This window comes from Ailuropoda melanoleuca, chromosome 2 (assembly GCF_002007445.2).
Source record: "Ailuropoda melanoleuca isolate Jingjing chromosome 2, ASM200744v2, whole genome shotgun sequence".
Lineage (NCBI taxonomy): Eukaryota > Metazoa > Chordata > Mammalia > Carnivora > Ursidae > Ailuropoda > Ailuropoda melanoleuca.
This window is the reverse complement of record NC_048219.1, coordinates 35,537,654-35,553,111: the sequence shown is the minus strand read 5'-3', so window position 1 is coordinate 35,553,111 and position 15,458 is coordinate 35,537,654. Positions and strand designations below refer to the sequence as shown.

General features: G+C 42.4%; 1 protein-coding gene across 6 annotated transcripts in view; it reads right to left on the bottom strand.

Annotated features, from left to right (window-relative positions):
* Positions 1-7,490: 7,490 nt before the first annotated feature.
* NFIA (nuclear factor I A) overlaps positions 7,491-15,458 on the bottom strand; it is a 586,444-nt gene continuing 578,476 nt past the window's right edge. For all 6 annotated transcript variants that reach the window (XM_034653513.1, XM_034653519.1, XM_034653517.1 and 3 more), the window contains one exon: positions 7,491-14,885. In XM_034653513.1, the coding sequence (XP_034509404.1) occupies positions 14,868-14,885 (18 nt within the window). In that variant the 3' untranslated portion in view covers positions 7,491-14,867. The remainder of the gene's footprint in view (positions 14,886-15,458) is intronic.

Below are 15,458 nucleotides of genomic sequence, written 5' to 3'. Positions count from 1 at the left end.
ACTCTAGGGTCTCACGGCTGGGCATCGAAGTGATTAGGAATCAGTTAAGTGCCGATGTTATCATTTATGCCTTCGTGGGAACGAGGTAAAGGCCCTGAATGAGTATGTTTACCCAACTGGGAATGAGAAAAAAAGAAGCATATCAGGTTGGAGAACACTTTAAAGATCTAGATACATGGTTTAAAATATGTAATTGGGATTTCGTGTGTGCGTTTGTGTGTGTGTGTGTGTGTGTGTGTGTGCATGCATCAGAATTTGGGGAGAAACTTTGAAATGCCATACAATTTATTTTTAAACAATGGTCTGTGGTCTTTGAGGTTTATCGGACCCTGGGGTGTGTTGCTGATCCAGGTGCCCGGCTGGCTGAGTTCAAGTGCAGTGAAGCCCAGCTGGGTGGAGACTGAGGGAGGGAAGCAGCGGATGCCTGAAGCCTCATAGTGGACTTCTGTTTACAAAGCAGCTGTTTTGTCTGGGCCAGTAACTACCAGCAAATCAGCACCCTCCAGAATTCAGGGTCAGGATAACAGGCGAGGATAAATGGCCAAGTGGATAAATATATCAAAGGAGACGAAGAATTCCCCATCACTCCTGTCAGGAGCCCAGTCAGTGGTCTTTCAGCAGACGCTGGGACTCCACCTTTCCCTCCCTCCCCTGACAAACCTTTTAGAACTCATTCTTGTAAAAGTTTGTTACGGGCGACGCGTTCTTCTGGAACATCTAAGTTGACGACCTGAGACTAGCGTGGGCAGTGGATCTGCTTTCATTGATCTGTACTTCGGAACTAGAGGAGGGTAAAGACAATTTAATGCATATTTTCAAGGAATGAAGGATCTTTTGTTCCGTTCTTGCCAGGGAGCAGACAAAGGAAACAGGTTTCACCTGTAACAGGAGGGGTTCATGTTGGACAGGAGGGAGATTTATCAGGCTGGGAGTACGAAGACACTAAAATGAGTTATGGTATCTCCTTACCTGGAGATCTTCAAAGTAAGATATACTTCCCTCTGACAGGAGCAGTCGGGGGTGGTGGTGGGGAGGTGGGATTCCTAGCTGGAGGCAGGGAAATGGACTTCAGCGACCTTTGAAGGTTGAGTCCAGCCATCTGAATCTAGGATAAACTAAGATGGGAAAATTTATGGTTTTGACATCCATCAGGTGAATAAATCTGAGCCTCTGCTGGATTTGAGGAAAAAGAAGATTCCAGAAGCCTGCTCTGGCTTGACCACTCTATCAGTTAGGGCTCTAGCAGGAAACAGATGGCATATTCAACTCAAGATCATTTGAGAGGGGTTTAATAAAGAGACCATTTACAAAGGTGTGGGTAAGACATAGAGAAATTACAAAGGACAGAGCAGTAACCCAGAGCTCTTACTATCCCTGTGCCTAACGGGGTGATGGGAGGGAGCTCTTATCAGAACACAGAAGGAGAAATTACGGTCTGGAGAGCCATGTTGAGAGGAACTGTGACCTTCTGTTGAGGAACATCACCAGCAGAGACAACCTGGGGAGGGAGCCAGGGAAATAAACACCATGACATCACTGTCTTCCCTCCCAACAACCTATTGCCATGGCTTCTGATTGGCTGATCCCAGCTAATAACCCCAGGCCAAGGACACCCATTGATGGGGTCCACACAGGTCAGCCTCTTGAGCACAGAACAGTTTCAAGAAGGGTGGAGAGTAGATCTGGAGGGCCAAATAAAAGCTGACACAACCATAGCTCCTCTTCTGACACTCTGAAGTGACTTTTAGGAGCCCAGCACTATTCCAGGCACTTGGAAGAAGACAGTGAACCAGACTTACATTCAGACTAATTGTGATTTAGAAATGTATCTATTCCTTAAGTGCCTGAATGTTAGGGCCCCACAGAGGTAATGATTAATATAAGTAAGGAAAATTACTGAAACTCTCTGTGCCTCAATAGCCTCATCTGTAAAATGGGAATAACAATTATTTCTCTTTCATGGGGTTGGATTATATGTGCTTATGCCTGTAAAGCACTTAGAATAATGTGTGTTGTGAAGGGCTCACACAGTACATGCTAGCCGTTATTATTACTATCATCACTATTGATATTTGTGTCTTCTCGCCAGTCTCTAGAAATCTTCCTCATCCTTGAAGACCTAGATTGTGCATCTCCTCCCTGTGGCTCTCTCTCCCTTGGGCCTAGTTGGTCCTCAGATTATCTGGCACATGATGTCTCCTGGTCTTTAGAAGGCCATGGTGCAATGATTTGGTTTGCATATCTGTTTTCTCAGCTAGACTGTACGCATCTGGGATGATCCCAGATTCATCTTCTTTGCCAGCCCAGGTTCTGGCACATGGGTAGTACTCAATAATGTTGGTCTGGTTTATTTTGAATGAGATTGTACACTTTTNTCCTGGTCTTTAGAAGGCCATGGTGCAATGATTTGGTTTGCATATCTGTTTTCTCAGCTAGACTGTACTCTTCTGGGATGATCCCAGATTCATCTTCTTTGCCAGCCCCAGGTTCTGGCACATGGGTAGTACTCAATAATGTTGGTCTGGTTTATTTTGAATGAGATTGTACACTTTTATGGAGAGGAGTGTGGCTCAGGCCAGTGTCCAGAGTCCATGAAGGCGGATGTGGAAGTAGCAAATGAGCTGGATGAGGTGATCTTATGGCCCCAAGGTTGCTCCATACAGCCTGATGGGAGAACGCCTTTTCCCTGCCCTGGGACTGTCTCTTGCCCCTAAAGCCTTATATTTATAAGGGAAGAGGATGCCCGTTGAACAAGGAGGCAAGAGCAACAAGACTTTTATCTGATCAGAAGACTTTTTACCAACCAGAATTATTCATCTTGCTCTCCTTTAAGGTGGCAGCTGGCTTTTCTTTCCTTTTTTTTGTCTGCAGTAGGTGGTAAAGGAGACAGTATTCTTTGTCATTCGGGTAGACTCCCCCTTGCCCCCCACAGTTCCTGCCAGAGGAAAAAAGCCAGCTAGAGGGGAAGTTGGTGAACAGCTCCTAGAGCCTCTTTCACTTTGGATCTGTTATTTTGCCTACAGAGTCAGGACACAAATACAAGGTGAATTCCTCAGTCCATCCCATGACATTGTGTGAGGCAGTTTTGGGATTACATGCCATGGGTCAACTCCCAAGGTCAGGAATATGCTTCCAATTTAATGGTAGAACAGGTTTATGCCACAGAGATGCGATCCACAAAACCGAGACTGAAAAACTCCTCAGGACAAAGAACTCAGTTTCTTCAGCAAATAATTGCAAGGAAAATAAAAGAGAAGGAAGGGGACCCTATAGATTTAAAGATTTAAGATACATACAGGTTAGTCAGTATTCTTAGTTGGAAAACTATTTAAAAATCGTAAGACAGTTGGGAATATTTGAACACTGATTGGTTATTTGATGATATTAAGGAATATTTTGGGTGTGAAATTAGTCCTTTGAATATTTCTATAAAACAGTCTTTGTGTTTTAGAGATGTATTCTGAAAAATCACAGATGAAATCCAGGATGCCTGAGACTTGCTTCGAAACAATCGGGGGTGGCCAGGAAGTGGATGGGGTATAGCGGGGTTAGGGGTTAAGTGTAAGTGATGAGTGAGAGGTGCAATGGGAGTTGATTAATCCATTCCCTCTATTTTGTTCATACATGGTATTTTTCCATAATAAATTTTTTTTAATGTGACAGTAGAAATAAATGTACTTTTTATTTGTTTTACCGGGGCTCCCTGTAATAAACTTGAAATCCAAAATGAATGTGCAAGATGGAAAGCAAATGTAGAATATAGGCTTAGGGGTTTCAGAGAATAGAAGCTAGTTCATTTCTCCTAGGTCAAGGGAAGCCCTGTTTCTCCCTAAACGCCAACAAGACCTCTCTAATGTAGCCCTGTTCTTTTACCAAAGAGCCAGAACTTGAGGGGTTAAAAAAATGACTAGTACCACTTCCCTTGGCCAACTTTCCCTGTGTAATGAGAGTGGATTTCTCTGGCAGGTAAACTGTTGAGGAAAATAGGAACCAGAGCCAGGTGGGACCCTCCAGCTGGGTTCTATTCAATTGAACCTCGTGCCCAATGCTCGGAACCGTGCTTCCCAGCACATGCTCGTCCGTATCCATTGGGCCATTTGGGCCTTTCTCTCAACTGCGACTCGGACAGAAGTGTAATAACTTATTAATATCATACAGCCAGTAAATGGTAGAAGTGGGACTCACATGTGAGTCCTCTGGTTTCAAGCCCAAGCTTCTTTCCAAATATTGCCCTCCCAGGTGTCCGCATTCTTCTTAGGGATGCACCAACCCAGGGTTGCAAATGATAATAGTTGTCATGTGGTTGATACTGTGTCAGGGATTCTGCATACATTAATTCATTTGACCCTCTTCATGATCTCGGTAGGTAGGTACTTATCCTTATTCCCATTTTACAGACAGGAAAACTGAGGCCCCAAATGTCAAGATTTAAACCCAAGTGTGTCTGTCCTCAAACCTCTGACTGTATTTTTTAAGCTCCTTCTTCCTACTTCATTGAGGCAGATGTGGAATGAAAGTTTTCTCAGAGTTTATTCAAATAGAGGCCTGGAACAAGGAAGAAGGCTTATGCCATCAAAGCACTGAAAGTCCGCCTTACCTCCACATTTTGGAACCACTTGTTTATTGTTTAGTGAAAGCATTCACATAGCACTTACGATGTGCCCGGCCACACTACTCACCCCTTTACGAACAACAACCCAACAGATATCCACTGCAGTCCCATGAGGTGGGTAGGGGGCTGCTCTTGTTATTCCCAACTTACCAACAGGGAAACTGAGGCATTGCCAACACCACAGAGCTAATAAGATGCAGGGCCAAGATTCAGCCCAGGCAGTCCTTGTCTTTACCCCAAGCCCTGTATCTACACATGATCTGTCGGTAACAGTCATTGAATGACTTTAATTCCACTTTCGTAACTCCAAATAATAAAGACCAAAGTGCCTACTCTTGGCCGGGTCCTCACTGAAAAGGTAAACTGACTGATTCCATCGAACTTAAACTCCAAGCCACGCATGTGTGAAATTGCTCTGTTGGCGTGAGTCAGAAATGTGTTTTGAGGACTGACTCTACCTTTTTGAGCTGCAATAATGCGAGAGAAGATATGAAATTTAATGGGATAAATCACATTAAAGAGCTCGATACCCAGTAGCTATTAATAGCTTTCTTACCTTCTCTGACCCAGCCCCTCCCCCGCAGGCACCACAGCCTCGGCCACCGTCCTGTCCTGTCTCTTGCTGACCTTCTCCACTCCGCACCTTTCCCTCCTGTCCTCGAGCTAATCTATAAAAGTTCCTGCCAACAAACCGAGGGTTCCCAGAGGGGAGGCGGGCTGGGGGACGGGCGAAAGGTTGTCACGATGAACACCAGGTGACGTACGGAATAGTTGAATCACTGTGTTGTACACTGGAAACTAATATGACACTGTATGTTAAGTACACTGGAATTAAAATTAAAAAAAACAAAAAAAAGCTTTCTCTAGCTTCCCTGAGCAGGGAGTCTCCTCCCTGGTCCTGCAGAACCGAGGCATGGCCACGGGACACGCTCTGGCCGAGGCACCGTGAGTGGAAGTGGTGCGTGCCATTCTCGATGGAACTGGTGAAAGCTGGGCCAGGCCTGGCCAAGCTCCTTTTCCCCCATGCTAACACATCCAGCCCTGGTTGAGACGGCAGCTGCTTCTCACCCTGGGTCCTAGAGTGAGGAGATTCTGTACCGGGACCCCACACAACCCTTTGACAGATGTGCAAAACAAAACGCGAGCCTTTACTGGTGTAAGCCGCTGAGGTTTTGGACTTGTTTGTATCACAGCATAGATCTGGCCTCGTCTGACTGAGATGTGTTTTATGATGCTCTTAGGGGACAGGACAAAGGTCCCTAATATGCCTGGAAGGCTTTGCAATATCTTGACCTAAGTGTCAAGCTTCATCTTGAACTGTATTTCCTCTCCGTTTCTCCCCTTCATCTAAAGAGGCCTTCCTCCCCTCCCTCAAAGGTGCCAAGCTCCATCCCAGTACAGGCTCTTTGTACGTACGTGCTGTTCCATCTGCCTGGAACATTCTCCTTCCTGCCTGCTCCCTTTGCCTTGTTAGCTTCTATCCATCCTAGTAGTCTCAATGGGCTTTCACAGCAATAATATATCCTTTATAACCCTCATCACAACTACACGCTTACCTTGGCTGCTGTGTTTATTTGGATAATACTTCTTTTGCCCACTAGACTGTATACATCATAAGAACAGTTGCTCAGCTTTTATTTACTTACTATCCCTAGCCCCGGCATAGTCTCTGGCACGTAATGGGTACTCAGTTTTTGTTGAATAAATAATCGAGTTGAGGGGCGCCTGGGTGGCTCAGTCGGTTGAGCGTCTGACTTCGGCTCGGGTCATGATCTCGGGGTCCTAGGATCGAGTCCTGCGCACTGGGCTCTGTACTCGGGGGGGGAGTCTGTTTGTCCCTCTGCCCCTCCCCCGGCTCATATTCTCTCTCTCTCAAATAAATAAATCTTAAAAAAAAATTGAGTTGATGTATCGTAGCGATTGTTGGAAGGAAGTTGGAAGAGACTTCTTAGATTTGAATCCCACCCTGCCATTTAGTTTTTGTATGACCTTGGGTAACTTACTGAGTCTCTTTCTGCCTCAGTTTCCTCATCTGTAAATGAGGATAAAAATAGTTCCTACAGAGGTGGCTGTGAGGATTATGTGGATGAAGATACATGTGCTGTTTGTTTACTCCCTGCGTCTGGTCTCCAGGCTCACCTTTCTATAGCTTGCTCTGTGGGGCTGGCAGTCTTCTCACTATATTTTCCATACTCCTTTCCCAGATGCCCATGCCTCCATCAAGCCACTGAAAGACACTGGCAGGAGCCTCAGAATAGGAGGGAAGGGAGAGACGGAACTCCTTTTTGGTTTCAGCTCCTGTCCACATGGGACAGCAGCAGAAGATGGATGCGCCAACGGCCCCCGGCTCCCCTCAGGACTCCCAGCACCAGCCGCCCCGCGTCCTCTCAGAGGTCTGTGACCACCATGTGGTGTGCCCCACCTTCATGGTGACCCCTCTCCGTAAAGATCCAAGTCTCAGCTGTGTGGATTTCCTCCTGGGAGCGCCGAGGTTCTGGTAGCCCAACCTTTCCCTTCTGTGTCCCCAGTGCTCGGGGCTGTCATCCTACATTTCCTCATCTCTGGGCTGCTGCAGAGCCCCCTCTTGGAAAACCTACTGGACCCTATTCCTGACTCCTGACTGGGCCCTGATACAACACCTAAAGCACTTGGAACAATATCAGGCACGCAGGAAGCACAGGGGAATGTCAAGCCCCGCGTTTCTTGGAAGTAGCTGAGAAAAGCAGCAGTGCCCATCGGAACTCTGTGATGGGCGCGATAAGCTTGGCATCTATCGAGGATAATGCAAACTCCACGGTGCAGAAAGGCCGATCCATCCCCTTAACTGTCACTCAACTACAACCACCCAGGTGTGATTTAAAGCAAATGATGACACAGCTTCCAGAGCATTAGCAATTTTTTATTTTTCCTTTTTTGTTGCATAGGAAATGCAGTACTTGCTTCCAGTAATTGTATCGTAATGTGAGAAGGTGGTAGCACTAATGGTTGAATACAAGAGTTAAACTAATCCACACCAGCTCAAAAAACCTGTGGAGATTTAGTTGAATAAGAATGGACGCCCACAGTGATTCTCAACCAATTACAAATTTTCACAGAACACAGTCAAACTAAAAGGGTAGCTATGAGAGTCAATACAAGTATACTAGAGGCACAGGGGGCCCGGCTCATAAAAACAAATGTCAAACCAAGTTATTAACACGGGGGGGTATTTAGTTTCACAACAGATCTCTTTTCATCTCTGGAAATGTTCGGTCCCCTCCCCCCGCAATTTGAAATGAAAAACCCGAGGTATCTTGAGTGGACAGATTTCCAAGGGTGGTGGGAAAGGTCCCCAGGGAACTTTGTTCTGCATAAGAGGTCAGGGGTGTAGGGAAGGGGAATCATGTATTTGCCTTGAAAAGTCTTTCTTGAGGACCTCCTAGAACCCAATAAAAGCTCCAGCTCTAGGTCTAGTAAGCATCTCAGGGGTGACACTACCAAATGCCTTCACAGTGCAGACAGGTTGGTCTCAGACCAGGGAGAAAAAATGAAGCTGGCAGCTCTCTCAATCCTCCATCCCCACACAGCGAGTTGCCTCGTGACCTTCGGTTGAGATGTTAAAAAAAAAAAAATGCTGATGTATATAGACTATTACTAAAAAAATAAAATAAAAAATTTTTAAAATGGAAAATAAGAATCACACAAATAGAATCAAAGGGGGAAGAGCTTCCGTCGTTTTGAAAAGTAGAGCATAAGAACAGCAGGAAAAATAGCCCAATTCATGGGACACTCTTTGTCCTTAAAAGCACTGTGGAGATACAAAAGTTCACATTGCATGACCTGGTGAGTGTTTTCTACCACGAAGGTGCTCTGGTTGGATTCGAGGTGGCATTTCCACCATATATACATTCCTGTGGTCCAGACACATTTTGGAAATTGGGTTTTTTTGCATTAAATCGCATAAGGAGCCCACATGTGAAACTCGGGATGCCTGGCACACACGCGTGGTCCTGCCCCCACACACTGCTGCCTCCCCACTCTGGTGCGCCCAACAGGGTGGTCCCCTATCTTTCTGAGCATTTCCGGTACCTACTCCCCATTTCCCCCGTTCCCCTCATCTGGTTATGTAACCCTCTGGGGGGCATAAAAGGCAGATGGGTGCTGGTTTAGGGGGAAAAAGGTGAGATGAAACTGATTTAATTTGGGAAGCAAGTAGTTTCAAATTTAGACCAAAAAAAAAGTGTATTTAAAAAATCCCGTGTTAATAGCAAACTCCTTTTTCTTATGAATCGGGCCCAAAGTTTGTACAGAGTTTTATTTTTGAAGAAAATATTGCAACTGTGCATGAAACTAAATAGCCATGTGATTTCTTAAAGATTTTTTTCATTTTTTTTTCTTTTAATATGAGGAAGTCTGGTGTGAAGACGGATCAAGCATGGGTACCTGGCTGAATATTGTCCATTAAGAAAATGCATCAGGGTCAGCATAGCTTCAGCCGAGGGCCAAGGAAAATGTCCCTCGCCTGGAATTGTTCTCAGAGAGTCTTCGTAGCACAGTTCTTGAAATACAAACAGTCGTTTTGAGACAAAAGTCTTGCCAGGGACTGATTTCTGAAATCAACCACCCATGCTTGTCCCCTAGGAGAAAGAAAACAAAAAACAAAAACAAAAACAAAAACACAAGTAATACTGAATTTAAGTAAATGTATACCTCCAAAATACTGAAAACAGCCGAAATCAAGAAAGACAGAATTTGCGTTCTCAGTGAAATACCTTTAAACCTAGCTGACAAGAACCAAGTCAGAAAAAAAGACTAACATAACTTTGAGTAATATTCATACAGTTCACTAAGCATTATGGAATAGCATGCATTAATATTGTACGGTTATTTTACATCACCTATACCAGAAGGTCCTGACTGACAGACAGCGAAGGCTACCGGTGTAGAAAAATCTTACTTCAGAAGAGCAATATAATACAGATTTCACAGGCACTACATTTTAATATATCAGGTATTATGCTGGTTTTCTTATAATTCTTTCTGTCCTAAAGCTGGCATTATAACAATGACCAAAAAGGCAAGGATTGAAGTAAACGGAAAGTAGATACCAAAGTTGATATAGTTTTTTTTTTCTTCAGATAGATTAGTGCATAGTTCTCATGCAGATAAACACTGCTATGCATTTACACTGTTGGAAAGCAGAGTGAATTGAGCCCAAGTTGTCACATTGGTGTAAATCATTTTGTCAGCCTGTAATAGCACCATGTAATGGATTTGCATTAAACATTAAATTGATTTCAGAATTGGTGACACAGTATTCACTACAGTTAAGTGCTATGGAATAGCTTCAATGTTACCTGCTATCTATCAAAGCAATTTTCATCCCACTGCTTTTTTATTGGAAAAAATAAAAGGAAAACATACACGACACTAATTAGGCAAATGCACAGCCTTGGACGTGGAGAAGGCAGAGCGGGTTTACTGTCAAACAGTAAATACATGCATTGACTTCGGGACGAAATTGGCCTTGGAAGCCGATTCGAATGAAAGCTCGCCGGTGGGCAGTGCAGCTTTCTGAGACTGTCCTAGGACAGATCTCGGAGGGTGGGTGGTGAGTGCCATTGAAGCTCTCCTTACATTACCATGCCAGCTGTGTTTTACATTTGTTCTATGGAGGCCTGCTACCGGGGGGAAAAACCCTGAAAGAAAGGGAAGAGAGAAAGAAAGACGGGGAGAGAGAGAGAAAGAGAGAGAGAGACCACCACCACTATGGACAAAAAGATATATCCAGAGACATGATGCAAAGTACATTAAATAACATTCCTAGAAATCCCTCCCCCCCTAGAAAAAAAATCACAAGGAAAAAAATGTTTTTCTTAATCCAGATTTCATAAATACTTTATGACAGAATTTAAAGTATATGGGGACAAGGGTCTGAAAAGTAAAAGGCAAACTTTTTGAGATGGGTTTTGCATATTCCTGTGGGCTGACTGAACACCGTGACCCTGGAAAATTTGGGTTCCCTTACACTTCGACTGTCAGAGAATGAAGAACTCAAGTGTGGGGAGGTGTACCTGTTGGCTTGTGGGGGAGAGACGCCCACGCCTGATTGCAGGGTGGGAGTGGGGATGGGCTGACACCAATAGCTTCCATGCCAGGGTGTGAAGAAACTTCTAGAAAAGTTCGCTCGGACCTCAGAGGAAAGTAAAAGGCTCTGGAATGGAGAGAGTGCCATTAGGAGGAGGGCCTCTGCCCATGAATGATCAGAAAAAGAGCATTTTAGTGGCAGGGGAATGGGTCAGGAAAAAAAAAAGCATATAGAAAAATGATCAGATTTAGTGTTTGTGCCTCTGACTTCAGTTCCCAAAGAAAAAAACATGGAGAGTGATTTGAGGGACTTGTCTTTGCCAATATTGTTAATGCCATTGACGGGAGAGAAAAAAAATTCCAATGTGTCTCAGAATCAAGGGCGGGGCCTTTAAATTCCGCCAGCCCTCAGCCTGTCAGTCTACACACCCCAGGTAGCAAAGTCTTCCTCAAACATCTTCGCTTGGCTTTCATCTAAAAAGGTAAACACTCCGATTGTTGGTGTTTCTTTTTTCCTGCTTGATCACAACTGAACTACAGTTTCCTGCTGCTTTCTGGACAATGAAACATGAACAAAAATGTAACTTAGTGTATTTAATACTTAACCCCTGTTCGTTATCACCCTAGACTGCCTCCTTAATGTTTTAAAGCCTTTAAAACATTTTTTTTCCTGCAAATCTGTTCAGAGTTCCCTAATTTTAGCTTCATCAAACTTAATACAACAAAATACCTTCAAAAATACAGCATACCTGTAACGTCCATTTACAATGGTTTTTCAGTAGACCTATACTTCTCAAGCATAGGAATATGCTATACCATTGAGAGAAAAAAATAACTGTATTTAAATACTTACAAAAAAAAAAGGAAACAGGAAAGTTTTAAACTTAAATCCAGTTCCCAAGGTGGGGGGGGAGGGGCTCGGGAAAGAAAGAAAAGCAATTCTATGAACGCTGCCTTTAAAATGGACAATCAGAAATTTCACTAGGCTAATTTGACAGAAATTTTTCCTCATTTAAACAACATTACAAAAGTCCTGCATTATAAAATAGGGTAGAATAAATCAGTGTAATCAATAAAACTATACAACAATACAAATTACATATCTTCTGAGTGGGCAGTTTATTCTCTCTCTTTGCAGTCATGACTACAACATGCTTACTAAAAACAACTAAAACTGCCCAAACTATTGCTTAGTTTGTTTTTGTTTTAAAAAAAGGGTGCAATTTTATTGTATATACAACCAATTTACTGGTAATACCTTGGCTTATCGCAAGGTTCTGACAAAATGTTTGTCTAGGCTTTTTTCCCTTCACTGTGAAGCACTGAAAGCTGCTATTTTTTTTCTTTTTTTTTCTTTTTTGTTTTTTAGTGCACATATGTCATCATAAAGTAATGCCCAGCTAAGTGCTATAGGGGAAGGCAAAGTATGCTGGCTGGCTATAGGAAGTGACACCATATACTGACAATCACACCATACAACAGCGCCAAACGACTATTCAACCACTTATCAGACACATATGAAAATCCAAAATGTTTTATTTTATTTTTTTTTCCTTAAATAGAGATAACCAGTAAACAATTTTCAGAACTTGGAAGTTTAAAAACGTGCATATAAAAATGGGCATTATATACTTTTTATTGAATGTGGATTGACTGCAGTCTGCTAAGAAAAATGGGGTGTGGGAGCTGAAGAAAAAGGAAGTTGTCTTTTTTTTTTAAGGCTTGCTTGTGAAAGGAACAGTTGTAAAAACAAAATTGCTTGAAGCAGGGTCAGCTTAGTGCTTCACAGTTTGACTGCTTCTCTAAGAGGAGCCCTTCCTGCGCACGTGCATTCAAAAATCACAAAAAAAGTACAAAGACAAACACCTAAAACACACTGCGTCAAGTGCAGCACCGACTTTGGTCAAATAAAAAAAATAAAAGAAAAATTAATAATTGCTAAGCTTTTCTACACGATATAAGCAGGTATTGCATATTTTCATATATCTGGGGGGGGAATAAAGGAAGACTCCAAATAAATTGTAAAATGCAGCAACATCCAAAATACTGATATTCTAAGCCATCTACAGATCTCAGAATAGCACTGCCACTGACCACAGAGGACAATAAAGACTACTCCTATCTGCGGAACAACTAACTCTCTATTTAGTTCTAGATGTTGAAACTGACGATGGCTGACATAAAAGTCACATTTACAAAAAGTGTCTCCAAATGCTTGACTAGGGAAAAACCCCTTTCAATAGAGGAGCGTGTGCAACAATTCCACAAATAATCGCTATCCAGGGCAAGGCACATTGATATGGAATTTCTGTTTGCGTGCAAATTAAGGAAAAAAAACAAAACAACATTGTTTCGGGGGGAAAGATGAGGAGCAAAGTGTCTTCCCAAGAATTTCAGTTACTTGATTGTATAGGACAGTAGTAGAACCCTTCTGAAGGGCTGAAAACATAGTTTAAAGGCAAGTGCCTAGAGTAGGGATTACAATATTGTGTCTTAATGCACTCTACTTTATCCTACATTAACTATATAAAAATTAGTTACTAACACTAGAACATGCAGAGACTTTCTCTGATCAGCAGGGCTTGCCAACCAGAACGTATATATATGTATAGTATAGGAAACCTTCTTGAAGTTGCATGGGAAGCAAAGGGGTGCTTCGCTGTCTGGTAGAAAAATCACTTGCACTTTTTTTTGTTATTTTTTTTGTTTTTGTGTGTGTGTATTTTTTTTTTTACATAAGATACAGGACATTTGGGGGTGCAAACTTTTTTTTTTTTTCCCTAACAGGTACCCTTGATCTGAAGGGGCACCAGCATTTGTGTCAGTATTGGTTTCAATATTATTATTATTATTTTGTTTTTTTCCCATAGCCCAGTTCAGGGGCGCAAAGGTCTTGAAAAGTTCTGGACAATCTCTGGTACAATGAAGTGTCTGATAACTGATAAATCCTATGTTGCTGGATACATGTAAAAATTTTCAGAATTGGCATAATCCATTATAGTGACTTCTAGCTTATAAAATTAACAGATACCATGATTTCATTTTAGTTATGTGCTTTGACAACAGAAAATAATTAATTAGCATTTAATGTAGTTAACATATCGTGGTAAAAGCACCATTAGATTTGTTTTTTTGTTTTTTTTTTTAAATTTTCCTTCAGTTTTTAAAGGGATACAAGTTTAACAATAAAAAACATAAAAAGCAAAAATAGCTCCCCTTTTTCTTGCAAGGCTGTTTTTTACCCCGATAATTTAGAGTCCTGGGGTGGAAGGACTTGAAAAACAAAAATAGAATTTTCAACAATCTCTATCTTACAAAGATATTTAGCTATCCAATGAAATTGCACTTTACTCATTTCAAAATTCGATTGTTTTGATTGATTCCTGTCAGTTTCTGTCAAAACAGACCATCTTCCCCATTTCCATGTGAATTTGTGTGTCATTGTTGAAATTGTTGAAAAAAAAATTTTTTTTTTTAAATGTAAGTGCAGCATTTCACAACTTTTAAAAAACTGAATAGTAGCAGTAGTAGTTTGTCATTTCGGAATTGTTCTGCAACGTGAGTGGATTCACTGTCCTTGTGGGCCATGTTATATATTTAACTGCTGACTGCTGAACCAAACCAAACTAAAAGAAAAAATAAAAAAGGAACATAACTGCATTTTCTTTATCCAATATGTTACAGAAAAACATTGCCCTTTGACTGTCCCGTAAGTTATATATTGCAGATCTCAGCTACTACAAAAGATTTAGTTCTCCATGCGCCTCCTGATGACTCAAGGAGGCTCACACCTGTGTGGGTAAATTCATGAAATACTGTGAAACAGCCGGGCTCCGTAAGGAAAGTGTGTTACAACGGGAAGTCAGTGAGCAAGGGTAGACCTCCACTAGCCACATCACCTAATGCTCACGCTACCACGGAAACACTCCAAATGTTACAAAGCCCAACCATTTCCAGCACCATATGAGAAAATTACAACAGTCCCTAAAGTATTTAAAAAAAAATCCCAAAAGGTTATGGCCTTTGCTGTTTGACCATAATGCTCGCTGTTTCCATGTACAAGTTGATTTGATTCTCCCCTTCCACTGACAGTGAAGTTGTAACCGCGCTGGGTTGAGGATGCGTCCATGTTACAGAGTTGAGAAGGGGTCAGGTGGTCTGTCTGGTGGATGGTGGGACGCTGTGACTTTTATCCCAGGTACCAGGACTGGAAGACAAAAGGAAAAGAGCGATTAGAGGTACATTCTGGAAAGTAACCTATTTTAGAAGTTGCCCTTCCGGCCATGAAATTGGGATCTATATTAGGAATGAAGTGGGGGGCGGGGAAAGGATTTTCTGGGAATGGAAGAGAGGAATGACAGACAGTAGTAAATCTTGAGCCCTTGAAGCTGATCTTATTCCTCTAGAGTTGAAACTCAGTGTCTTCATTGGGGTTTGCCCACATTCTGAAAGTGTCTCAAAAATAAAGTATTTATGTCCACTTGAAATGCATATATGGGTTTTGCAATCTGGTGGGGGCAGCTACAGGAGGGCAAGAAGCTTGATCATTCCCTCACTGAGTCCTCTGCGCCAAGCACAGTGCCTGGAGTAGAAGGTTCTCAACAAGTGTTGAATGAATGGGCAATGGGTGAGGGAAGAGGTTTCCTGTGCTGATCAATGTCTACTTGGATGATTTTCACATCTCCTTTTCAGTGAGATGTAGGCCCTAAAGACGGTATTGTGACATTCTTTGAATGCGTGCAGGTGATCAACAGTGATATAAAAATAAGTGGAGGTGAAG